This window comes from Ovis aries, chromosome 21, assembly GCF_016772045.2.
Source record: "Ovis aries strain OAR_USU_Benz2616 breed Rambouillet chromosome 21, ARS-UI_Ramb_v3.0, whole genome shotgun sequence".
Lineage (NCBI taxonomy): Eukaryota > Metazoa > Chordata > Mammalia > Artiodactyla > Bovidae > Ovis > Ovis aries.
In genome coordinates this window covers 25554238-25579701 of record NC_056074.1, presented here as the reverse complement: position 1 = coordinate 25579701, position 25464 = coordinate 25554238, and the positions used below count along the sequence as shown (strand labels likewise).

General features: G+C 44.7%; 2 protein-coding genes across 5 annotated transcripts in view; one reads left to right on the top strand and one right to left on the bottom strand.

Moving 5' to 3' along the window:
• Positions 1-9055, top strand: part of SIAE (sialic acid acetylesterase) — a 38070-nt gene extending 29015 nt beyond the window's left edge. For all 4 annotated transcript variants that reach the window (XM_060404243.1, XM_012101836.4, XM_027959848.2 and 1 more), the window contains exons 7-10: positions 608-741; positions 4638-4795; positions 5759-5951; positions 8386-9055. In XM_060404243.1, the coding sequence (XP_060260226.1) occupies positions 608-741; positions 4638-4795; positions 5759-5951; positions 8386-8637 (737 nt within the window). In that variant the 3' untranslated portion in view covers positions 8638-9055. The remainder of the gene's footprint in view (positions 1-607; positions 742-4637; positions 4796-5758; positions 5952-8385) is intronic.
• Positions 9056-12438: 3383 nt separating this feature from the next.
• TBRG1 (transforming growth factor beta regulator 1) lies at positions 12439-24079 on the bottom strand. The gene is made up of 9 exons (XM_004019502.6): positions 23706-24079; positions 21809-21879; positions 20589-20821; positions 19865-20001; positions 19421-19567; positions 15781-15878; positions 15441-15551; positions 14926-15068; positions 12439-12782 (listed from the first exon to the last, which is right to left on the bottom strand). Exons 1-9 carry the CDS (start codon positions 23853-23855, stop codon positions 12637-12639), a joined length of 1236 nt encoding a protein of 411 aa, XP_004019551.1. The 5' UTR covers positions 23856-24079; the 3' UTR covers positions 12439-12636.
• Positions 24080-25464: the final 1385 nt, after the last annotated feature.

Sequence of the window (25464 nt, the reverse complement as noted above, 5' to 3'; positions counted from 1 at the left end):
CGGGACTGCTTTGGCTCATTTCTGCTGGGCTCTCCTGTGCGTCTTTGGCAGCCTGGCAGGTTGTCTGGTGGCTGGATGACCTAGGATGGCCTCTACCTCATGTCTGTTGACTGGGGCTCCTGGTTCTCATGTGGCCTCTCGTCCTTCAACAAGCTGTGATAGTGGTGGTTTATTTCTCAGTGGTGTCCGGCTCCTTGTGACTCCATGGACTGCTGCTCACCAGCCTCCTCTGTCTATGGGGTTCTCCAGGCAAGAACACTGGAGTGGGTTGCCATTTCCTCCTCCAGGGCGTCTTCCTGACCCGGGGAGTGAACCCTGGTCTCTTGTATAGCAGGTGGATTCTTTGCTGTCTGAGCCACCACGGAAGACCTTCAGCCAGCTAGTTCAGCCTTATTTTTCATTTGCATGGCAGTGTCAGGCTTCCAGGGGTGTCAGGAGACAGCAAACTCCAGAGCTGATTTGCTCTTGCAGTCGTGTTTGCTGATGGCCCATTGGCCAGAGCAAACCCGAGGCCAGTCCAGCGAGACCTCAGGATGGAGGCTAGGGAGCAATGTGGGGTCGTCTTGCATCTACCCCAACTCCCTCTCACAGTTTGGACTGTTTTCAGGGGAGTCCAATGTAAACTTTAACAGGGACCTGTACAATTGTACATTCCCTCTGCTCATTGATGACTGGCGCCAGACCTTCCACGATGGCTCCCAGGGGCAGACAGAGCGCCTCTTCCCATTCGGATTTGTCCAGGTAGGTGCTAAAAGGAAGAGGGTTTGTGGGCTTTGGTGGGGGAGATGCTGCTGAGATCTCTTCCCTGGAATCCGTATTCCTTTTTTTTTTTTTTTTTGCCCCCATAGCCTGCCTGTCGGCTCACTGACAGGACAATTAAATCTTAAAAAAATTATTAAGTAACCAGTATATGGGCTTCCCAGGTGGCTCAGTGGTAAAGAATCCGCCTGCAATGCAGGAGATGTTGGTTCAATCCTTGGGTCAGGAAGATCCCCTGGAGAAGGAAGTGGCAACCCACTCGAGTAATCTTGTCTGGGAAATCCCATGGACAGAGGAGCCTGATGGGCTACAGTCCATGGGGTTGCAAAGAGTCAGACATGACTGAAGCAACTTAGCACGCACACAACCAAGTTCTTAAGTGCTTCACCTCGCCTGTTCACACGACCCCTCCAGGACCCAGATGTCCCAGCGGTGCGGTAGTTCTGACTTTTCTGGAACATAGGAATTAAACAAGTAAGGTATGACAAAAACAAGACCTGCCTCACAACATAGGCACGAATCAGGCGTTAGTGTTCGAGCTGGACACCCCTGTCTGTAGGCGTCTGCCTCTGGTAGCCCACAGATACTTAGCTCTCACCAACCCCCTTGCCTCCCCTCCACCCTGTTCCTCTACTCTGTCCTAGTTCACAGGCCTTTTTTTGGATAAAAGATTTTTATAGACCTGCTTTCCACTTATAATTACTTTACAATCATTTCCTTTCTCCTTTCTTAACATTTGTTTTGACTTTGAACGAGAATATTCTGCTCATTATTTTCAAAATAGCAACGCCTGTCACCACTTCTGTATTACTGTTGGTAGAAACTACATTTGGTCCTTGGAGGTACTTTTTTTTGCCTCTCAGCCTGTGTACATGGTGATTGGAATGTGACTTCAATCAACTCAGGCCAAAAATACGTTTAAGTGTTTATTATATGCCACAAACTGTGTGAGCTACTAGAACTATGTAGCAGGAAGCACAGAGACCTGCTCCTTGTCCTGTACCCCTGGTTTAGCAGAAGTGCCTTAGCCTTGGGCGCCAGCTTTATCTTCATCAACAACAGTATGTTGGTTGCTTGTGAAAAACGGGGACCATAAATGTTTAACTTCAAAGGGAACTGTCAAATACAACAGTTTAATGGTTCCGAGCGTAGTCCAGGGATTTGCATCTCAGCTCTGGCACTTCCTTAGCTGTGTGATTTCAAATAAGACATCGAACCTCTTTGTTATTTTAAGTATTAAATGAGCTAGTCCATGTAAAGCTTGGCACAGGTGAGAAAATGCCTGTGTTTATTATTATTAATGAGAGAAATGGAAAACCTGGAGGGACAGTTGGTCTGTAAAGGAAGATGAGTTGGCTTGACGAAAGGGCTGCATGTGAAACTATGGCGGCAGTAACTGGAGCAGGCAGTTAGGTGGGGGATGTGAGCTCTGCGGAGAGGCTGGGGCTATACCCATGTGTCTGTGAGTCTAATACTGATGTGTGATCCGAGGCATGGGGAGAGAGAAGAGCCGGAGTTCAGGACTGGAGACCCTATTATTGTCGTTCAGTTGCTAAATTGTGTCCAGCTCTTTGTGACCACATGGATTGCGGCACGCCAAGCCCCTCTGTCCGCCACTGTCTTCCAGAGTTTGCTCAAATTCAGGTCCATTGAGTCAGTTATGCCATCCAACCATCTCATCCTTGGAGAAGGCAATGGCAACCCACTCCAGTACTCTTGCCTGGAAAATCCCATGGATGGAGGAGCCTGGTAGGCTGCCGTCCATGGAGTCTTGAAGAGTTGGACACGACTGAAGCAACTTAGCAGCAGCAGCAGCATCTCATCCTCTGTCGCTCTCTTCTCCTCCTGCTCTCAATCTTTCCCAGCATCAGGATCTTTTCTAGAGTCAGTTCTTCGCATCAGGTGGCCAGAGTATTGGAGCTTCAGCTTTAGCATTAGTCCTTCCAGTGAATATTCAGGGTTGATTTTTACAGGGTTTCCTGGTTTGATCTTCTTGCAATCTAAGGGGCTCTCAAGAGTCTCCTCCAGCACCACAGTTCAAAAGCATCAGTTCTTCGGCACCCAGCCTTCTTTATAGTCCATCTCTTACGTCTGGACATGACTACTAGTCTCGAGGGAATATATGCTTTTTCAGAAGGATTTTGGAGAAACAGTGAACCAGACTACAAAACACAGATACTATTGTAGAATCCTGCAAATGCAGCCACTTTTATATTCTGTGGCTGTGACATGCCTTCTTTAGCAGCAGTGTTTCTTCTAATCCCTGCCAGTGGCCTGCTTTATATCTCAGGGGAAAAACACAGGAATTTCCTGTGGGTGTAGAGTCTGCTGGTGCCCCCATGTGGTCAATCTGTAGTAGTACAGCTGATGAAGTAGTGGGGAATGACTGCAGAAATTCTCAGCCAACTGCCATTTTGAAACAACTTCCTTGGCTTGAGTGGCTCTTGGTAGCATTTTTCCCTCAGCACTTTAGGCTGGAACTCCCCCTAGACTCTTCCAGGGGGTTCTTGCAGGGATCTGCATCATGGCGCCCGTTGCATTTGGCCCCACTTTCAGCCTTCTCTCCTGGGTGGGAAGCAGCAGGGTTACTCAGTGGATCTTTTTATTGCCATTTTCTAGTTTTCATGACATTTCATTGCGAAGCCCCACCACCTTTTATCACTTCATGTGTTAAGGCCGATTTGCATAGGAGAGTTTAATAAGAATCAGTGGTGGGGAAAATGTACTCTTTCTTTCAGTGGGAGAAACCTCACGACCAGGTGGCAACAGGGCATGGGTGCTGGAACGTGCGAAGGACTGGGGTCTTTGATGAAGTCTGCTATGTGCTCAGGGGCAGATGCTGAAGCTGAAGCTCCAATACTTTGGCCACCTGATAGGAAGAGCTGGCTCTTTGGAAAAGACCCTGATGTTGGAAAAGATTGAAGGCAAAAGGAGAAGGGGGCGATAGAGGATGAGATGGTTAGAAAGCATCACTGACTCAATGGACATGAATTTGACCAAACTCTGGGAGATAGTGGAGGACAGAGGAGCCTGGTATGCTGCAGTCCATGGGGTTGCAAAGAGCCGGACACGACTTAGCAACAAGGGCAGAGTCCTCTCCACTTCCCTACAGAGCTTTGCCCTGTGTTGTACACAGATGTGCAATAGGTCAGTGACCTACTGTTTTGTAACGGACGACCTCAGAACTTTGGGGCTGACAACAGCAGCCACTGCGTTTGCTCCTCATTCCATGGGTTGGCCAGGCAGGGAGAGGTGGTCCCCCAGAGCGGCTCATTTCTGGTCTGGAACATTACCCAGGCTTGCTTGTGTGCCTGCAGCTGGAACTGAAGGATCCAGAATTCACGTGACTGGACCTTCAGCTGGGAAGGCTGGGACATGAACGCCTCTCTCCTCATTACCTTCCAGTTCCCAAGGCCACTGTCTCCACATTTCTTCAGCAGGGTAGCAGCACTTTTGTTCCGTGGCCATCTCAGGGTTCTGAGAAGACGGAACCAGAAGGCAAGCACTCCTGAGGCAGAGACTCAGTAGCTGCTCACCATCACCTCGGCCGCATGCTGTTTGTCAGAGCAAATCGCAGGCTTTAGCCCAAGTTCAGTGCAAGGAGAAATAGACTCCGGGTCTTGCTGCGAGGAGGGGGCTGGAGGGCGGAGTTCCACCATGGCTTGTGGGATGAGCAGTTCAGCCATGAGGGTGAGAGACTCGGTAAGAACGTGTTGGATCAGCCTGTGGGCGAGTGAGTGAAGCAGAAGCAGGGTCTGCTTGTGAAAGACTCCAGTGTAGGTTTCTTTAAACAATTTTTTTCTTAGTGATTTTCTAGCTCTTTTGAAGTGTAGGTTTCCGATGCAGTGAAGTTCTGATGCACAGTGTCTACCTTCTAGTTATCTTCCTATTTGTTTGGTGAAGCCCCGAATGATGGACTTTCCCAGATCCGTTGGCATCAGACAGCCGACTTTGGCTACGTCCCCAACCAAAGGATGCCCAACACCTTCATGGCTGTCTCCGTGGATCTCTGTGATAGGAACTCACCTTTTGGCAGGTGGGTGCTTCTCGGGCTCTGCGTGAACAGTAATATGTGTTCTGTGTGGTCTTCTCTTGATGTTCACTTGTGAGGGGGCCTAAGGAGTGGACCCTAGAAGCATGATTTAACCACCATTCACACCCTGGATGTGCTGCAGTAACTAAAACCCCTCCCCACGGCGGGGCCTCGATGCCACCGAACCTTATTTCGTGTTGACACTCCCATGTCCAAAGAAGGTCCACCGAGGGGCTTTGCTGTCATTGTCGTTCACAGATCCAGTGGCAGAGGCTCCGGGGGGATCTGTGCTTCCACAGCTGCCTGACAGTCTCATATTCACAGCCTGAGGCTTCCACCCGAAGCAACACAAGTCTCTTCCGCTCACGTTGCACTGGCCACAGCGAGTCCCGTGGCCATGTCTATTGTTAGTAAGAGTAGGGAGTGGAATTCCACCACAGACTCAGAGGAGGACTAGCGGGCTGTTGGTGGACAGCCCCGAGGACTACCGCCTACTAGGATACCAGGGAGTGGCAGTGTGACCTGGAGCCCAGTGCAGAGTGTCCCGATTACAGTAGGAGCTTGAATGAATATTTGTTTTTTGAAAGAATGAATGTTTGTTGAGTTAACACATAAAACCTGGAAGGGGCCAAGGAGTGAAAACCTGATTCAGATGTAACACTTTGAGAACTTTGAGTGCTAGACTGAGAGCTCTTCTAGGTTAGTTCCAAAGTCTGCCCTCCCTCCCTCCTCTTCCCTTATTCCTTCCTTCCAGGCCATCAGTTATCTCAGGGTTGTTGACTCATAGAAGACCCGTCTGTGGTTACAATTCACCATTTCTTTTAGGCTGACTAGCCTCAGGTCACTGGCTATTAGATTCAGTCTCACCTTCTTAAAGGGTTCTTTGTATAAGATTTCCTTTTTTTTTTTTTAAAGTGACTTGTTGAGCCCAAACCCTAAGTTCTCTCCCTGTTCTTTGTCCTGTAGCATTCACCCTCGAGATAAGCAGACGGTGGCCTACAGGCTGCATTTGGGGGCCCGTGCCTTGGCTTACGGGGAGAAGTTGATCTTTCAAGGACCACTGCCTCAGAAGATAGAACTCCTGGCCGACAAGGGGCTGCTCAACCTCACATATTCCCAGCCAATCAAGGTGCAGAGGCGTGACGACAAGATATTTGAGGTGAGAGCTGCGGAAAACAATAGGGGTTCATCCTGCGTGGGGATCAGGATTTCCTCCACACGGAAGCTCATCTCTAATTATATACGAGGTGGGTCTTGGTTGGTCAGGGGCTAAGTTCACTCAGAGTGACGGGTAAGCAGCTCTTGATTCATTCACTTAGAGGCAATTTTGATGGGACAAAAGCTAATTTAAAACTTAAATCTATATTAAATAAAAAATATATAAATGTTACAAATCTTTTTATTTTATAAAAATATATAATTTTGTTTAAAATTTATAAAATAAACTGAACAATTAAATTAGTTAATTAAATCAGTAATTAAAAATAAAAGATTATTAAAATTAATTAACAAATGAATTTGAGTCCATATTTTTTTTTCAGATTTTATTTTTGTTTTACTTTACAATATTGTATTGGTTTTGCCATACATCAACATGAATCCGCCACAGGTGTACACGTGTTCTCAATCCTGAATCCCCTCCTCCCACCACCCTCCCCATAGCATCCCTCTGGGTCATCCCAGTGCACCAGCCCCAAGCATCCTGTATCCTGCATCAAACCTGGACTGGCGATTCGTTTCTTATATGATATTATACACATTTCAGTGCCATTCTCCCAAATCATCCCACCTTCTCCCTCTCCCACAGAGCCCAAAAGACTGTTCTATACATCTGTGTCTCTTTTGCTGTCTCGCATATGGGGTTATCGTTACCATCTTTCTAAATTCCATATATATACGTTAGTATACTGTATTGGTATTTTTCTTTCTGGCTTACTTCACTCTGTATAATTGGCCCCAGTTTCATCCACCTCATTAGAACTGATTTAAATGTATTCTTTTTAATGGTTATTAAAAAGATATTCCTTTTGTATTTTCCCTCCCAGAGCAACCATTTTTGCTCAGGACAGGTAGCATTATTTGTGGGTACCTATTTGAAAGGAAAGGATCCTGGCTGCACAACATTTCCCTCATCCTTGGACATCTTTTTTTTGGTCACACTATCCTAAATTCTGATTTTGAGTTTAATCTCTCCTTTAAGAGATTTAAGTGTGGTGATTTGCAGCTTAGTTTGAATTACTGTAATGGGCTTCCCTGGCAGCTCAGCTGGTAAAGAATCCGCGTGCAATGTGGGAGACCTGGGATCCATCCCTGGGTTGGGAAGATCCCTTGGAGAAGGGAAACGCTACCCACTCCAGTATTCTGGCCTGGAGAATTCCATGGACTGTAGTCTGTGGGGTCGCAGAGTCAGATATGGCGGGGCGACTTTCATTTTCACTGTAATGGAACTTTGTACTTGCTTCTAATACCTGGTGAGGATCATTTCACTGCGGAACTGGGGCTGTTGATGAAACAGCTTATTTAGGAGTCTCCTAGGTTGAGGCTTCCTTCCTTGGTGGCTCGGTGGTAAAGAATCTGCCTGCCGATGCAGGAGACTTGGGTTGAATCCCTAGGTTGGGGATTCTGATCCCCAAGAGAAGGAAATAGCAACCCACTTCCAGTGGGTTGCTATTCTTGCCTGGGAAATCCCACAGAGGAGCCTCGTGGGCTACAGTCCATTGGGTCACAAAGAGTCGAACACAACTGAGCAAGTCAACAACATCAACAAGGCCGGGGTGGTGACTAGAAGCATCCCCAGATGGAATATTTAAATAAGTGTCTTTGGGAGTCCTGAGGCCCTTAGGCAGTGGGGGGTGGTGAGTGAAAAGAGGGCATTGGAGGGACAATGAAAGAATGTTGAAGACAAACTGTAATTACACAAGAGATCATGGGGCTGTTCCTCTTCTGGAATCCTCCTGCCCCAGGTGCTTACTTAGCACCTAACTCCACTTAGCTTCCTTGGATGCTGGGTTTTAGGTGAGTCCCAGCTCCCTGGAATCTGTGCATTCTGAGTTCCCCTCTGTAGTCAGCTGCTGGCAATCTGCCCACTGCCTGGCCCTGGAGTCGGAGTTGGGGCCAGGACAGATTTGAACCTTTGGGAACTGGGTATTTTAATACTCCCTTCACCAGAATCACTTTCTGACTTGAGAACAGCTTAACATCCACAGTGTGCCCCTTCCTCTTCCCCCAGCTCCACTGGGAGCCAGAGAGCAGCCCAGAGGCTAGCTTGCTCACCCAGATTCCTGCCTGATTGGCGGGAGGACCACAGGAAGATTGTTCAGGGGAGCCTTTCCTAAGTGCTTCCTGTCTCCATGCTGTCTTGTCTCTCTCAGTAATTTGCTGTTTTATTTCTTGATCTCAGCTATTAATCTTGTAAACTTTTATTGTCGATCTGTGGCTGATAACCAGACCCAGTTTGTCCTGGTTATTGTAGAAAACATGTCCCTTGGCCGAGAGCAGCCCCCCTCTCCCTTCAGGCTGTCTGCAGAGCAGACACCTCTTGGTACATCCTCCCAACTATCCTAACCGTTCCTGTTCGTGACGCTCCTGTTTAGGTCGCGTGCTGCAGTGACCGCCAGTGCGAGTGGCTTCCAGCTCCCATGGACACCTTTTCCACCCAGACCCTGGCCCTGAGCATCACGTCTTGTCATGACAGCCCCGCTGCTCTTCGGTATGCCTGGACCCCATGGCCTTGTGAATATAAGCAGTGTCCCCTGTACCACCCCACCAGTACCCTGCCAGCTCCTCCCTTCATCGCTCCCATTACAAACCTGAGCCCTGGCTACCACAGCAGGACTGCTAAATGATTTCATAGCAGTGTAAACACGTCTTAGACACAAGTGTGGATCCTTTAGATTTGGGCATTTAGGAGTTTAAATGACAACTACTGATTTTTAATGGAAATTAATCAAACTGCCTCATTGAGAGCACCCGGCTAGCACATGGCTGTTTCCATATTCTGAGATGCCAGGGCTGGTAGGCGAATGGAACGCTTGCCTTCTGCCCTCAGCCAGGCCAAGTATCCATAGTAGAGTAATTACCGACTACAAACAAATTGAACCCGTGTCCTTCACTTCCTTCATTATTTGGAGTGAACAGTCTTTAACACTTTTGTGTTACCTCTAGACAGTGGAAACTCAGGATTGGAAGAGATTTCAAGGCTGTGGAGGCGGACTAGCATTTACGTGTTTGTTTTTTAATAAAATCTGACAAGTGGTTATCGAATTTCTGTAGTTTCCATTCTAAGCTTCCCAACAGTTTTTCCTCATGTGGAACTGAAATGTTTCTTCTGGTACACAACAGTCTTTCAGAGAAGTGAAGATGGCCCTATTTTGTGCTCAGCCAAAACTAATTCTGTTCCTTCAGTCTAAATGATAATGTGAACGTTTAAAACAAAGAAACCACAGCCACGTGCAGGGATTTTGGGAGGCGAAAGGACGGCCTTGAGGCGGCAAGAGAGGGTGAGGTAGAGCAGCCCGTGCAGGAAGCACATGACCGCAGAGGTCACGGAGGGCAGATAGCGCTACTAGGCTCTTGACAGGTAAGAGGTTTAACAACGAAAGTAATCCAGATGGGAGATCAAAGAGAGTCTGAAAGTAAAGCTACATGATAAGCATTTAGAAAAATAATCCAGATGGGACAAACGTGAAAGAGGGCTTTGGTGTATACTGTTGAGAATCATAATGGTGTTTACTGGCTGATTAAAAACAGCTGAAGGCACTTGATAATTGTCATCTATTAAGAAGCTGGAAATAAAACTAACATCCTGACTCATGGGTACACATTGATCTCTACACAAAACTGGGTTTGGAACAGGCTTGGAAATTGTCCTTTGAAGCTGAGAAAGGAGCGAGATGTATCTGCGAGTAGTTTCCATTGTCTTAATGTAAAAAACAAGCACAGCAGCACACGCATCACTCGCCACACCTGCCCCAAGGGGTCCTAGTGTAACTGAACAGCAGGAATGCTTTGTCAGTGCCAGGATTTTATTTAAATTTTTTTTTTTAAATTTTTTGGCTGTGCCACACAGCAAGCAGAATCTTAATTCCCCGACCAAGGATTGAACCCTTGCCCTCTGCAGTGCAGTCTTAACCACTGGACTACCAGGAAAGTCCCAGTACCAAGATTTTAGTTAGCAAAAACCAAAACAGCTATGCAGCATGCAAGGAACTTTGGCTCCTTGGAGGACTTCTAGTGTACAACTAACTCCTCATTCCTGCACGTTGGCCTCTGATTCATTTGACCTTACAGAAACCACAAACCCTGCACCAACTCCTGAGAAAAAAATCAATCTACTGTCTACCCCCAACATACAGGCGCTCAGTAGCTGTTCTAATCTGGAAGGAGCAAGAGACAGCCAAGAGCTCTAGGCCTACGTTCCCTTCACCCCTAGTAACCTAGGGTACACCGTATAATTGGTTAGGTTTAGGTAGTGGATATCTTCATGCAAAGTCATGTGAAAATTTATTTTTAATGGATGAATAATTTAAAACATTCTGTAGGAATTCAGTTTACTTCTCAAATGAAAATAATACTGTTTGAAAATGAAATTTATGATCACTGTAGACGACTTGGATGCTAAAGAAGAGTGTAGGCAAGTAAAATCACTCCCAAATTCATCATCTGGACACAGTGTTTTGGTGAATATCACTTGATTTGTTTGGGTCACATTTTACATACCACTACACCATTATTATTCTGTAATTGGTGTTTTTGACTTATTCTAACAAAATAATTTTCCTAGGTAAAGTGAAAAGAGATTTCATTTGCTTCAGTCTGTGGGTGCCCCATACTTTAACCAATTTGCCATGAATGGACACAGAGGGTTTTAAACTGTGATAACTGTTACATGACAACATCATTCTACACTTAATCTCTTAGGGTCCTTAATGTGAACTAACAGGTTTAAGGATAAATACGTTTAACATTTTAATACCTACAGCTTAACCCTTCCAAAGGATTCAACAGTTGACATTCCCACCAAGGTAGAGTCCCATATTTCCCCCCTATTCTCACCAACATTGAATACTGTCAAAGTTAAGAAATCTTTAACAATCCAATAGATGAAAAAAAAATTTAAGTGTATAGCTAGGACAGTATTTTTTCAAGTTATTTAAAACAACAATTCATAGTAAAAACACTTTGGATCATTCCACATATCCCCATGTGTACTAGCTGAATTCAACCTTTCAGCATGTGATGCATCCCGGTATGTTCTGTCTTTGAACTTAATTTTAAAAGACGTGGGTCTTGACTGCCAAAGTTGGAAACAACAAACAAGGCTGAGATTTGTAGTCTGAAAAACACTTCTGGGGAAGCTACAAATGAATGCTTATTGAAGTAAACCACGCACTGACTTATGGGCTCCCCTGTGGCTCAGCTGGTAGAGAATCCGCCTGCAGTGCGGGAGACCTGAGTTCCATCCCTGGGTTGGGAAGATCCCCTGGAGAAGGGAAAGGCTACCCATTCCAGTATTTTGGCCTAGAGAATTCCATGGACTGTACAGTCCGTGGGGTTGCAAAGAGTTGGACACGACTGAGTGACTTTCACTTCACTTCATGTACTACCTTATAAAAACTTTTTAATATCTTTCTTAGGATGAAGCTCACTGTGAACTTGTAATTAACTTGGGCTGTAACAGAATGGGAAGATACAGGTTTTGTGCTAAAAGCAGCAGATACCATTTCTGTGTTAAGTGCAAATGGGTTCTGGCATCTGATGTAGAGAAATAAGAAAAACGAAAAACATCCAACAGTTTTGAGTGACCTCCTTTCTATCCCTGATTTGCTATTATCCATATTTTATTATATTTTTGCACTGTAAAAGTTATACAAACTTGTAAGACCATAATTAAGAGTCATAAAATCAACATTAGTCACTTTAGCTTCTGATACCTTGTGGTAGCCAGTGTAATGTGCTCTAAAGGCTGCATTTGATCCATCCCTCTGCTGTCCAGATACAGTCCATTAAAATGCCAGGCCCCCCGTTTGTTTTCTCCATTAGTGGCTATGGATTGTAGCACAGTGACAACCCAGTTCTCACCACTCCTTCCCCATCCTTCTATGTCTGGCCTCCTTTGGTTCCTTCCATTCCAGCCAGTGCTGGTTCCTAGCTGATTGAGAGTGAATCATCACACAAGGTACGGTGGAGGTGAACTGGCTGGGCTTCAGTGATAGGGTAAGCCTCTACCTTAATGCTCTAAGTGGAGTCCAGAAAATTCTGTTATATAGAATCCAGTGTTATTACACAACTAATGAACTGATGGGGTGAGTCTTGTGGAGGATGGGAACCAATCATGTTATTTCTGTTAGTGTGTGGCTTCAATGCATTCAGTGGAGCCACAGAGGGGATGTAGACAAGGCTAGAGATGATTTTTTAGATCCTTTTGTGAAATGTGAAGAAGATGAATAGTGGGCCTTGGACTGGACCTTCCAGCTTGGGGATGAGTAGGATCTGATTCTGATCACACTGACATGAAGATAAAGTAGCAGCTGGCTGCAGGGGCTGAGACAGTCAACGACCCAGGCTCAGATCAAGGGTGGAGGGTTGTCAGAAGGTGTAAAATTCTGATTATATCGTGATGACAACAAGATGAAAATAAGCAGAACTGTCATCAGAAATTTATTACTAAAAATAAAACCAAGTTGAAGTTTTTCCCAGGAAAGCTGTCACCATGGGAACCTCTGCGACAAAATGTGTTAATTTACTATCTTCTTCACTCCTGAGTTGCTGCCTTCTTCTATATAATCTAATTAAGCCAAAATACCCATCCTGATGAGAATGATGTGGTATCGATCCCTTTTACTTCAATCTGAAGACTGAGATGGGCTACACGGTGATGGAGACTTCAGGTGCTGTAGGTGAGCATCTACCAAGGGTTCATGGGTCAGGAACATGGGTTGGTAAGAAGACACAAAGGCGGTAGGCTGAAGCTCTGGGAGATCCAAGGATCCTGGAGAAAAAAATTTCTTAAGTTCCAGTGCTGCCTGGGAATCTTAAGAGACTGGCTTGATCAGACACACAGATATCCTTTTAATTCTTTCAACTCCTTCACATCTGTCAGACCAATTCTGCCCTTGCTTGATAAGACAGGACAGATATTTACTTTTACAATGAAACAAACTGGCTGAAATACAGCAAGTGGTGCTGGGAAAGCTGGAGAGCCACATGTAAATCAATTGCAACCCTAGACCCTACACAAAAATAAACTCAAAATGGCAAAGACTTTATATAAGATACGACACCATAAAATTCCTAGAAGAGAACACAGGCAAAATATATGACATAAATTGAATGTTTTATGTTTTCTTAGGTCAGTCTCCCAAGGCAAAAGAAATAAAAGCAAAAATAAACAAATGGGATCCAATCAAACTTAAAAAGTTTTCACATAGCAAAGGAAACCATAAAATGAAAAGACAACCTATGAACTGGCAGAAAATATTTACAAATGATGTGACTGACAATGGTTTTGTTTCCAAAACATACTAATAGTTCATACAGTTAAAAAAACAAAACAAAACCCAACTGAAAATGAGCAGAACATCTAAACAGACATTTCTCCAAAGAAGACATACGTATGTCCAACAGGCACATGAAAAGATGCCGCTGCTGCTGCTAAGTCGCTTCAGTTGTGTCCGACTCTGTGCGACCTCATAGACGGCAGCCCACCAGGCTCCCCTGTCCCTGGGATTCTCCAGGCAAGAGCACTGGAGTGGGCTGCCACTTCCTTCTCCAGAAAAGATGCCTATCATCTCTAATTATTACAGAAATGCAAATCAAAACTACAATGATGTACCATCTCACATTAGTCAGAATGGCCATCATTAAAAAGTCTACGAAATAATAGATGTTGGAGACGGGAGAAAAAGGCACCCTTCTCCACTGTTGATGGAATGTCAGTGGGAGCAGCCACTGTGGAGAACAGTATGGGGGTTCCTCAAAACACTACAGTTACAAACCTGATCAAGCAATCCCACTCCTGAGCACACGCCCAGACAAGCCCATAACCAGGGGTGTCGTGCGCACTCCTGTGTTCACAGCAACAGCATAGCCAAGCCACCGATGGCTGAGTGAATGAAGGTGTAGCATGTAAACACACACACACACACACACACACACACACACACACGGCGATATAATGCAGCAATAAAAAAGGATGAAATAATGCCATCTGCAGCAACATGGATGGACAGGTTATTATACAAAGTGAGGTAAGTCAGAAAGAGGAAGACAAATTCCATATGATATTGCTTGTATGTGGAATATAAAATACAACACAAATGAACATATCCACAAAACAAAAACAGACTCATCGACATAGAGAACAGACTTGTGGTTGCCAAGGGAGAGGAAAGGATTGGGAGTTTGGGATTAGCAGACTAGACATGCAGGCTAGTATATACATGGATAAAATGTATGGATATTTTATGGATGGATGGATAAAAACCACCCCTAATGGATAAAAAACAAGGTCCTAGTGTACAGCACAGGGAACTACAGTCAATATCCTGTGACAAAACAGAATATAAAGTGTGTATGTATAACTGAATCACTTTGCTGTACAGCAGAAATTAATAGTGTAAATCAACTAAACTTAAATGTTAAAGAAAAAAAAGGAGAAAACTGTGGCGGAAATAGATTAAGTAACTTGCCTAAGGTTATAGAGCACAGTGGGCAAAGACAGAGAAGTTAATTCTATTTTCTCATTTCTAGTCCAGAGCTCTCCCTATATGACTCCCATGCTGGATCCTCTGATCACTCCACTCATTGGTGGGGGGAATCCATGGAGCACAGGCAGGACTAAGGCCATGGATTTCCTCACTACGTTATGTTTCAAGTCCCACAGTAAACTTCCCCTTAGAGTTCTGCTGAGGACATCCAGCTTAGAAAATGAACTGCCCTAAGTTCTTGGTGAGCCCTGCCACCCCAGGATCTCAGCCATGTCTTGAGACTTCTGCTAGGGCTACCTGTGGCTGGAGCAGGGAAAGCCCTTGTCACTCACTGCCCAGGTCAGTGGGATACTCGGCGATGAAGGAAGAGGGAAGGCAGCCTAAAAATGGTCAACTTTCAAACCAGAAGGGAAAAAGAAAAGATACCTTGTAGAATGGGATCACTATGATCTTCATCGAAGGTGTGTCTCTGAAAGGCTGCAAAGCTTGTAGCTATGTCGTTCTCTAGCTGTTCCTGTGGTGGGGGGCTGTCTCCAGGTTTGCACACATCAAACTTCACCCACTGGTAACTGCAAGACCAAAGGGAACATTATTGAGTCGTCTTTTGGCTGTTAACAATCCATTCGTCCCTCCAAAGGGATCAGGTATTTTTTTCTTTAGGTCTCTCCTATTTATATACTGGAAAAACAGATTGAAAAGCACACAGACAGGCGTCTCTAGTGACACTTATTCTGCAGTACTTCCCCATCCGTTTGCTGTCATGATGCACACATATGGTGAGACCCTCACAACCGTCCCCAGGCCGCAGAAGACAATCCTGTGCCTTGTGTACAGAAGCAGCTCAGTAAATAGATGAGCAAGCAGAGCCGTGACCACCAGTTTAGTCCCTGGCCCACTGATCATGGAGCTTCTTTCAAGGAAATGGATTCGACCCCACTTACTTGACACATTTTCGAGCTCCTGGACAACTCTGGATCAGGTTGTGGATGGTTGGATGAGAAAACCCAAAAAAGTCAGCTCCAGACGGATGCAGGTTGGGTATTAGTTTTCCCCTAAATGGGAGAGAGAATTTTTGCTTGAGAGCTGAGAGATGAGTATGAACACACAGAGTAGTCTTTCCTGACTTGGAGAGTCTGGAGCCTGTAGCCGCCAAGTTACACCAAGGACACAGGCTAGCTTTCTATACAATAAGGGCTCTCTACTCATTGAAAGCAAGAGAGAAGGTCTCACTGTACCCCAACTGACCTTTCTAGCCTGCCTTCCAGTTACTGGTCAACTTACATAGCCGCGCTGATGGTCTTGAGTAGCTCTGCATGACAGGCATCAGCAGAGGAGCTGATGATAGCATTCTGGGGGTCGTCTTCAGGAACAATTTCAAACTGAGAAAGATAAAGGAGCAATGAGCCCAGTCTTTAGGGAGAAGGTGGCAGAATCACACTGCTGCTACTGCTATTCTTCACTCTGGAACCTGAAGCAAGGTGCACCTCTTGTTTAACAGTGTCTTGGCTGTTAGACACTCCAAGCCATAAAACAAAGGTTTTTCAACTGTTTGATTCTACACCCTTTGTTTAACTACTGTCCAGAGGGCAATGCTTAATTTGTTCCATACCTTTCCAGATGCTTTCTTAGCCACTAACATATTTTAAGCTATAAATACAGATGATATTTTACAACAAATAAGGTTGTTCTCCACATAATCTTACGTTGATTTTACAATATCTAGGAAGAGATCTAGGCCATTTTGACTACAAATCCCCATTTCACGTCATTTTTTGAGTTGCAAAATATCTTGATTGTTTATAAAAAGAAACACTTAGATCAAAATTCTACTAATACTGAGGAATTTTTGCCAGGAAAGTATTTTGTAACAAGTGTGATCTAGCTAACAATTCCCTGACAAACTTTCTATACTGTTTAAAATACTTTTGACCAAAAAATAAGAAAAAGAAAATTCTTTTCTGTAACAGGTTCTATATTTAGTCAGTTAAATTCCTTGATCAGTTTTCTATAAAGTTCAGTTAAGCAGTTTCCAGTCTTTCAAAGTTTGATCAAATTATTCCACACAGGATTAATCTATTTTCTGTATATCTATATATATACACTCACACACATACACACTATATATATTTATATATAGTATATATGTATCTACAATTATGTGCATTTTTCATTTTTTTCTAAGAATCCAAAACAAACCTTACTGAGTAGCTTCTACTACTGTTAGTTTTCTTCTGTGGTTATTATTTCATGTGATTCAATCTTCCTGTGTCGAATTTCAAAGCTCTTTAAATTTTGTCAATAATAAATTATATTGTCAGTAGTTTCAGTCAGAATGGTTTTGTTATTTCAATGACATTTGTTGCAAATTTAACATTCTGATGGTTTATACTGATTTCTCAGCTAACTCATGAAAAAACTGTGAACAATTATCTTTAAATATTTCAGGGTTGCTCTTCTATTTGATATTGATCACACCAATTCCAATCTTTCATATTGTATATACACTTATATATCCTATCCAAGCAAAGCAGTTAAAAGCCTAAAATGTATTATTTTGGTCTTGGGAATCTTTCTCTACTTCATTCTTTTAACTGTTGTATAATATTACACAAGGTGGATATATCTTAATTTTTAACTGTTCTCCTAATGATGGCTATTTAGGCTACTTTTAAATTCTTGCTATTGCAAACAATGTCGCAATTATACTGTTACATGTAACTCTTCTGTTCACATTTGTAAGACATTCCAGAATATCTAGAAGTATCCTGGACCAAAGATTCACACATTAAAATTGTTGATACTACCCCAGCAGCCTTCCAAAAAAAGGAACTTTACAATTTTCACTCCTACTAATGCCATTTGTACTTGTTTTCCTAAACGCTGGCCAACATTTGCTATTATCTGATATTTGCATATGAGAAAAATAAGATTTTTGTTTTGTTTTCATCTCCCTAACTACGAGTGCTGTCTGCTCTCATCGACCATCTGCACTGTTTCTGTGAAATACCTGTTTTTTTTTTTTTCATCTGATTGCTTTTATATCTTAGACTACAAGAGCACTTTATCTGGATTTTAATCCACTGTGATATGTTTTCTTCTTGTTTGTTGCTTAAGTTTTAACTTTGATTATGGTAGTTTTTACCATTCAGAAGTGTTAAAAATTTTAATAGTCAAATCTGTTACTATTTTCCATCATGGCTTCTACTTTAACATCTTGCTTAAGAAAACCTTTCCCCTCACCCTAGGACTATAAAAATATTGTTCTGTGTTTTAACATATTACAGTATAGAACCTTCTATGAAGCTAAAGCAAGTAAAAGTCATACTCGCATTTATAGTCAAATAGATGAAACAGAACTGTCTGGAAACACAACGAAGTATTACATGTATTTAGTATACATTAAAGGTGTCACTTGATGTCAGTTAGGGGAGAAAAGGAAAGCTCAGTCTGTAGAATTCTCTGGGCCAGAATACTGGAGTTACGTGTAGCCTTTTCCTTCTCCAGGGGATTTTCCCAACCCAGGGATCAAACCCAGGTCTCCCGCACTGCAGGCAGATTCTTTACCAGCTGAACCACAAGCAAAGCCCACTTCACTTCACTTCAAAGGTGTCACTTGATGTCAGTTAGGGAAAAAAAATGAAAGCTCACAAGGTACCTGAAAATTCTGTCTGGATGGACTAATGGCTTAATAAAAGAAACAAAAAAACCCTACAGAATCTGTGTTTTCAAAAATACTTTAGCATTTGTCTTTCAGGGCTCCTTGGTGGCTCAGATGGTAAAGAATCCGCCTGCAATGCAAGAGACCCAGGTTCAATCCCTGGGTTGGGAAGATCCTCTGGAAAAGGAAATGGCAACCCACTCCAGTATTCTTGCCTGGAGAATCCCATGGGCAGAGGACCCTAGTGGGCTACAGTCCATGGGATGGCAAAGAGTCGGACATGACTGAGGAGCTAACACTTCCAGAGGAAATTAACGACCAGCTTGTTGGTTGCCATTTACATTCTATTAGGATTCTGATTAGATTTTCCTTAAATATATAGATTTGTTATAAACACTGCTACAACATCAAGTCTGTCTGTTAAACCACTTTCTAAACAGAAATGCTGCATGGCCAAGGTCATCAGAACTCTCAGCTGCATTTAACAGCCTTCTAACAAGGATAGGAGCGATGCAGTATTATCTGCAAGTGGCAGGCAGGCTCTCAGCTTCTGCTCCAAGCTTCCACCCTATTTTCCAGCCATTTGCAACATCATCAGACAGCAAAGCCTGCAACTCTGACAACAGTCTATCTTCCCCAAGGATCAGAGGACATAGTGTGGGAAAATGAACCGTCTTGAACCACAGCACTGAGAGGACGCGCAGTCAGGGATTTCCTCGGTAGTCCAGTGGTTAAGTCTGCCTGCCAATGCAGGGTCATGGGCTCAATCCCTGGTCCCAGATCTCACATGCCATGCAGCAGCTAAGCCCATGCGCCAGAACTATTGAGCCTGAACGCCTAAAGCCCGTGCTCCACAAGAAGCCACCGTGATGAGAAGCCCGCACACAGCAATGAAGACCCAGTGCAGCCGAACATAAATGAATACATTAAAAAAGAAAAAGAGCGTGTGCAGGCAAAAGTGAATACATAGTTTCTCTGCTGCCTCCATTTTGGTTCCACCTCAACTGGCAGAGTGTCACACTAATCTTCCCTGAGCGTAAGCCTGCACTCCACACACGAGCAGTTTGGTCAGGCCTCACACGGTCACCAGTATTGTGAGGAGCAGGACGGTTTAGGGGAAGGGGTGTCAGTCAGGGAATCAAACGGATGCAGATTCACATCCCGGCTCCATCACTTACTGGCAGAGTGCCTGTCACAGAGAAGTTTCTCAGAAAAAGAGGGGAAAAAGAAACGAAACCCAGCAGTTATCCTTAGGGCGGGTACCTGAGGCTGCGTGCCACCGTCCTTGATCTGACAGGTGTACAAACATTCCTGGTCCGGACTCCGCATGCTGGCATAGACCCGAGTGCTGCAGTAGCCCACGGGGTAGATGGCAGTCTCGTCATGGAAGCCAGGTCGGTCGGTGATGATCTAGAAAAGAGAAGATCCCCCCAACTTGCCACTGAGGTCGCTGGAGAACTGAAAAGCCCAGGGTACTGTGGAAGCCTCTAGAACCACCTTGGGGCTGAAAAGAGTGACTCAGATCAGAGAGACAAAGAGCGCTGGATGTGCAGCCGATGAAAACAATCTGCTTTCCTAGGGACTAGAGGTTTTCAGGGGTTGGTCTGGATCAGCAAGGGACTGCTGCTAATGGGAACAGGGAGGGAAGGCTCAACCCCACTCCCGAATCTCTGCTGCTCCTCTCTCTTGGTCGCTGGGCTCACTCACCTCCCCCAGGCTATACACTGTTAGGCCCCCCAGTCCGATGGGGAACACAGGCCGTCCTGAGGGGTCCAGGGCAATGGGCTGAACCGGCTTGCGAGCACCTGCCTCCATTTTCTTTTTCTTGGATGTTTTCTTCAGAACTGAAACGCAAATCTGGGGTCACCCACTTTAGGTCCCTCCCAATGCTGAGGGGAAGGGAAAAAATTTACATGATGCTAAGAGCAATGAGACAATCCTGGTTCTACGCACACACTGAAAGGGCAAATGGGGCTCTTCCCCAAAGCCCTGTTTATCTTTCTAACCCACCCACCTGGCTGTAACCAATTTCAGCATCAGTTCTTAGGATCTAGAAGCCTTATATTTTGTAAGGCTTCCGGCTTCACTTATAAGGTCAGCAATTTCCCAAGCCATCCGTGTGCTCAAAGGCCACCGAGCCCATTTCCCTGCCTCTAGGAAAGACTGAACTAGAGGCTCCCAGACAGTTTGGAGTGTAGGAGAAGTGGGGGAGGTGCTGAACTGCTCTCATTATGTTTAATCAGGTCTAACCATGACTCCTCTACCCGGAGTGGCTCGAAGACACTTGGTTTTCAAGGGCTTTTACCAGGGGTGCTTAAGGACCAGTGAGGATTTACATCATCTCTGTAGCCGAGTGTCTACCAGTCAGGACCAGGTTCTTTTCATTAGTTGCTGAGCCACCAGGACAACTGATATCCTCTCCCCAAGGTACCTTCCAGTTTGTTGTTCTCTTTGCCTTTTTCTTTTTTCTCCTTCTTGGATTTCTTCCCAAATGGTTCTTCAGCCCCAGTGCTCGGCCCAGAAACTGGCCCAGCTCCCTGGAGGGTTCCCACAGAGCTGGCCACACTGTAAGTCAGAGGCAAACTGGAGCTGTGGGAAGGAGCTGCAGCCTGTACGTCTCCTTCAGTTAAGGCCTGTAGCTGGAGGAGCTTCTTTAGCAAGTACCTGAGGTTGGGGAGGAAAGGGAGAAAGGGTATGAGCTGCTGTTCTGTCTCAATTCCATATTTTATTGAAGTACTAGTAAAAGTCAGAAGTACATGCAAAGATGATCACATTCACAAAAGTAAAGTTCTTATTGAACCCTGGGAAAAACGAAGCTCCAGAGGATAACACCTCAAGAAGCTAAGAATAAAGGACTACAGTGCATCCCTTCTGCATATGGAGAGCTCTTCTAACTGGATGCTGGAAGATGTTAGGCTTCCAAAGGGCACATATCATGAGCTGCTCACTCAGAGTACTCAGTTCAGTTCAGTCGCTCAGTCGTGTCCGACTCTTTGCGACCCCATGAATCACAGCACGCCAGGCCTCCCTGTCCATCACCAGCTCCTGGAGTTTACTCAAACTCATGTGTATCGCACCAGTGATGCCATCCAACCATCTCATCCTCTGTCATCCCCTTCTCCTCCTGCCCCCAATCCCTCCCAGCATCAGGGTCTTCTCCAATGAGTCAATTTTTCGCATGAGGTGGCCAAAGTATCAGAGTTTCAGCCTCAGCATCAGTACTTCCAACGGAGACTGGTCTCCTTCAGGATGGACTGGTTGGATCTCTTTGCAGTCCAAGGGACTTGCAAGAGTCTTCTCTAGCACCACAGTTCAAAAGCATCAATTCCTACAAACTGAATAAATATTTGTAGGGAAAAAAATGTAGCTTTTAATTCCCTGGCTTTTATAATAGCAGAGTTATAATAAGATTACTTATTAGATGTGGTCAGAGGGTTTTGTCAGAAAGATGGAGAGAGCTGTTTCATCATCAATAGTCTAACATGACCTGGGTTGCTATGAATCAGTACCACAGGCTGTGAGTTTCTCTGGACCACACTGGTGGCCGGTGCAAAGTAGAAAAATCTTGATGGAGGAAAAACCCCCCAAGGGCACCAACACCACATCAATCACCAAAAATGTGATTCTGAACACAAAGTGACCCCAGCTCACCGTCTCTCTTCTTTTGCTTTAAGAAATTTTTCCTCAAGACGAGCAATTTCATCACAAATAGCAGCATTTTCCTTGAAGAAAAATTTGGAATATAATCACACAAAAGGAATAAAAGATCAAAGTATGCTGAGAAGAGGAGTTATATTCCAAACCAAAGAGCTATGTGTTGCTAGGGAGAAGAGTCAGTCTACACTGCAGACAGACTGTAAAGAAACCTGTAAGTAAAGATAGGGCCAATTTCTACTATGGGCAGAGTAGTAATTTGGAAACTGCACCACCTTTGAGTGAAAAGGGGGAGTTAGTAATGATTTTGCCAGTACAATACGGCAAAGTAGGGTGTCCCAGAAAAATAAACACATATGGTCACCTTAATTAGGGTAGCCTTCAGCAGTGAGAAGGCCATACTGCTCAAATCTATAGATACTTTAGCTTAACCCTTATAACCACGGGGAATGTCCTCATTCCCAAGTGCCTTGACTCTTAGGGAGCTTATAAAGCAACCTAACCCAAAGCAAAGCATACAGTAATGAACCTTAAAGAGAAAAATCTGGATGGAACAAAATCAAGTCTAGTCTGTAAAATTTAAACTTCACAACCTATTTATATGTATTCAAGCATCATCTTTCTTTACTGATGGCTCCATTCATCTCCCAAACATGAGTCCTGAGGGGACTGTTTCAATCTGGATGTTCCACAGTTGGAACCTCAAATGTTGAACGATCAAAACAACACCTTTTTTCTTCACAGAACTTTCTTCATGGGTCTGATGGAACCAATAGTCTAATTAATACAGGTGCCAAGCTTTAGGTACCGCTAATATTTAGGGATAAAAGAAAGGCAACATCAATTAGATACCAAGTCCTTTAAATTCTGCTTTTCTTACTTCTCTCCAGTACACATAGCAGGTGGCAAATAAATCTCCTCAGAATAAGTGTTCTAATTTCCAAACCTTTCCTTGGGCGTCCAAAAAAGCTAAGAGATGTTCAAATTTTGGTATGCAAAGAGGTAAGGTGTTGATTCACATGCAGGAAGACATTTGAGATACTTGCTCTCTCCAAGCACTGAGCTGAGCTTGAGCAAGCCACAAATTCGTCTAACAGTTGTGGCTGGCAAACCAGAAAGAGTTCATTCATTCAATAAACCCGCTGCACCTACAATAAAAGATCAGCAGAAAACTCGGAAGACTCACAAGAGATCAGAAGCGGGGACTACTGAAAGTTTCATATGCCTGTTCAGGGAAGGGGGTCTGCTGTGGGTGTGCGGAGTGCGTGGCAAACAGGCTGCAGTAATGGAAGTAACAAACTACAATGAGGTGTTTGACTTGTTGGAGTCAGGGCTCTGCCAGAGTTCTCAAGTTTCTTTGGAGAACCAAAGGCATTTCCAAGGATTCTGTGGCAGAAATGAAGTGGCTCAGTCCTGCCCGACTCTTTGCGACCCCATGGACTGTAGCCTGCACCAAGCTCCTCCATCCATGGGATTTTCTAAGCAAGAGTACTGGAGTGGGTTGCCGTTTCCTTCTCCAGGGAATTTTTCCGACCCAGGGATCGAACCCAGGTCTCCCGCATTGTAGATAGATGCTTTGCCTTCTGAACCACAAGGGAAGTCCCAAGGATGACTAAAGCTTCCTGACACACCTTCTAGGTACTGGCCCCTTAACTTTCCTCATTTAATCTTCATTAACTCAGCAAGGTAGTTAGTTATTAGCGCTCATTTGTAGACAAGGAAACAGAATTACAGGAATTACGTAATTCGCACAAGGCTAACAACAAGTAATGTACCCTGGAAGAGCTAACAATCTATTAACACTGCGACTCGGGGAGGGGGAACAGTTCAGGGAACGATTTCGCGAGTTAGGAGGGGCTAAAGGTGGAGAAGGCCCGAGCGGCGGCATACTTACAAACACCGTGGCTTTCGCCGCTCTGCGCAGCCGCAGGTACTTGAGCCGGTACTTTTCGTTCTGGCTCTTCTTCGGGAGCTTTTTCATCCTGGCCTTGCTGGACTGCAGCGGGTCTCGCGGCGAGGAGGCCAGGCTGCCCAGCAGGCTCATGGTCCGGCCCCGCTATGGGGGCTCCAGGGCGCGGCCTGCATCGGCCCTTCCGCTGAGGAGCGGCCCTCAATGCCGGCTTTGTCTGGGCTGGGCTGGCGGGAGGGGCCCTCTAAAAAGCGACCTCTCTGGAAGGTTCACCAGGCGCCTGGATAGGCCAGGCGACCCAGGTAACCGAACCGACTCCAGGCGCCTCCTGCACTTCCGCGTCTGCCTCGGAAGTCAGCTGCGACCGGAGGTTACGTCACGGCGTCAACCTCACATAACTTCCGGTGCTGGGATCCGGGCGGTCTCTGCAGGGCGAATCCGCGGCTCGGGAGGCGGGGCCTGATGAAGAGGGAGAGCGGTTGGAAACGACCGTTTGAGACGTTGTGTACGTTTTTGTGTTTAGTTGAGGCTTGTTCCTGTTGAGCTAAAGACCAACACACAAAAATCACACGGTTCCTAAGGCAGAAGTGTTTCAGCACCTGTTTCCCACATTCCTTACAGACTGGCCTTCCCCGATTGTACGACGCTCTGGAGCGCCATAAGGGGACTGCTGTTGGCTTCGCTTCTTTTCTTCATACAGCTCGCATAGATGTTTCCTGAGGGCCTAGTACGCTATCGTTTTACTGGGATTACAGTGGTGAATAGAAAAAAGAAGGCCCCTGGTTTCAGATCAGAATCTAGTAGGGAAGATGGAAGATTTAACCAGCACTTTTAATAAGGAGCTTGCGCTAAGTAGGCACTCAGTAAATATTTGTGTAAGGAAACCAAAAGTATGTTTCTGTGCTTAAACTTATGTAGCTCTAACTCTGTAACCAAGGTCTGCCTAATATCATCAAGTAGACTAGACAGTTCTTTAGAATGCGGTATTGGTAACTGTACTGGGTTGGAAGGTAGAGGCTTGCAGTATTCTTCCCCCACCCCCAGCCATGCCACTAACTAGAGTGAGCCTCTGGGTCCCAGGTTTCTCAAAACTGAGTATGCTCTTTAGAATGATGAGGTGAAAGAGAGTTATAAACTGAAAATTCTGTACTGGTACCTAGTTACTGTTGTTTATACTCAAAATTTAGACTTCTAGAATTGTGTATGGAAATTAAGAAAAATATGTAGACTGTCAAAACAGTAAGTTACTGGAGAAAAACCTGAAGCTTAACTAAGAAACTTATGATCAGTTAAAAAAAAAAAGAGGTTTAGAATAAAAAATCCAGGTACTTCATTTCTGGAAATTGTAAGAATAGTGGCAAGAGTCCTGATAAAATGGCTTTCCCACAGAGAGAAAGGTTATGAGTCCTTTATGTCCATCTGTAGTGTTAGCTGCCCGATTGGACCTCATGTTTCTAGTGTGCTTTTGCAAACATACTCAAGGCAGCCTTCTAGATTCATGTCTGGAAATTGCCAGGAATACTTTCAGCTGACCAACTATCCATACTCATGCCTTTCATACTATAGATTGGCGCTTTACCTTGAAACCTGAAAACAGGTAGTTCTAATTGACAGGAAGAGTTTTCGTTCTTCTTTTTTTAACCCTTATTTGCTAACCACCTGATTTATTTGATGTTCAGCTGTATTTTGTCCTTGCAGGCTTTGTGATCTGACATTGTTTTCACTATTCCTCTGCATATATTAC

Coding starts and splice junctions, on each gene's coding strand:
- TBRG1 (XM_004019502.6), bottom strand. CDS start 23,855: ATGAGCCTGCTGGGCAGCCTGGCCTCCTCGCCGCGAGACCCGCTGCAG. Junction 20,822..21,808: donor AAAGCAAAAGAAGAGAGACG/GTGAGCTGGGGT, acceptor CCCCAACCTCAG/GTACTTGCTAAAGAAGCTCC. Junction 19,568..19,864: donor CAGTGTATAGCCTGGGGGAG/GTGAGTGAGCCC, acceptor TCTCTTTTCTAG/ATCATCACCGACCGACCTGG.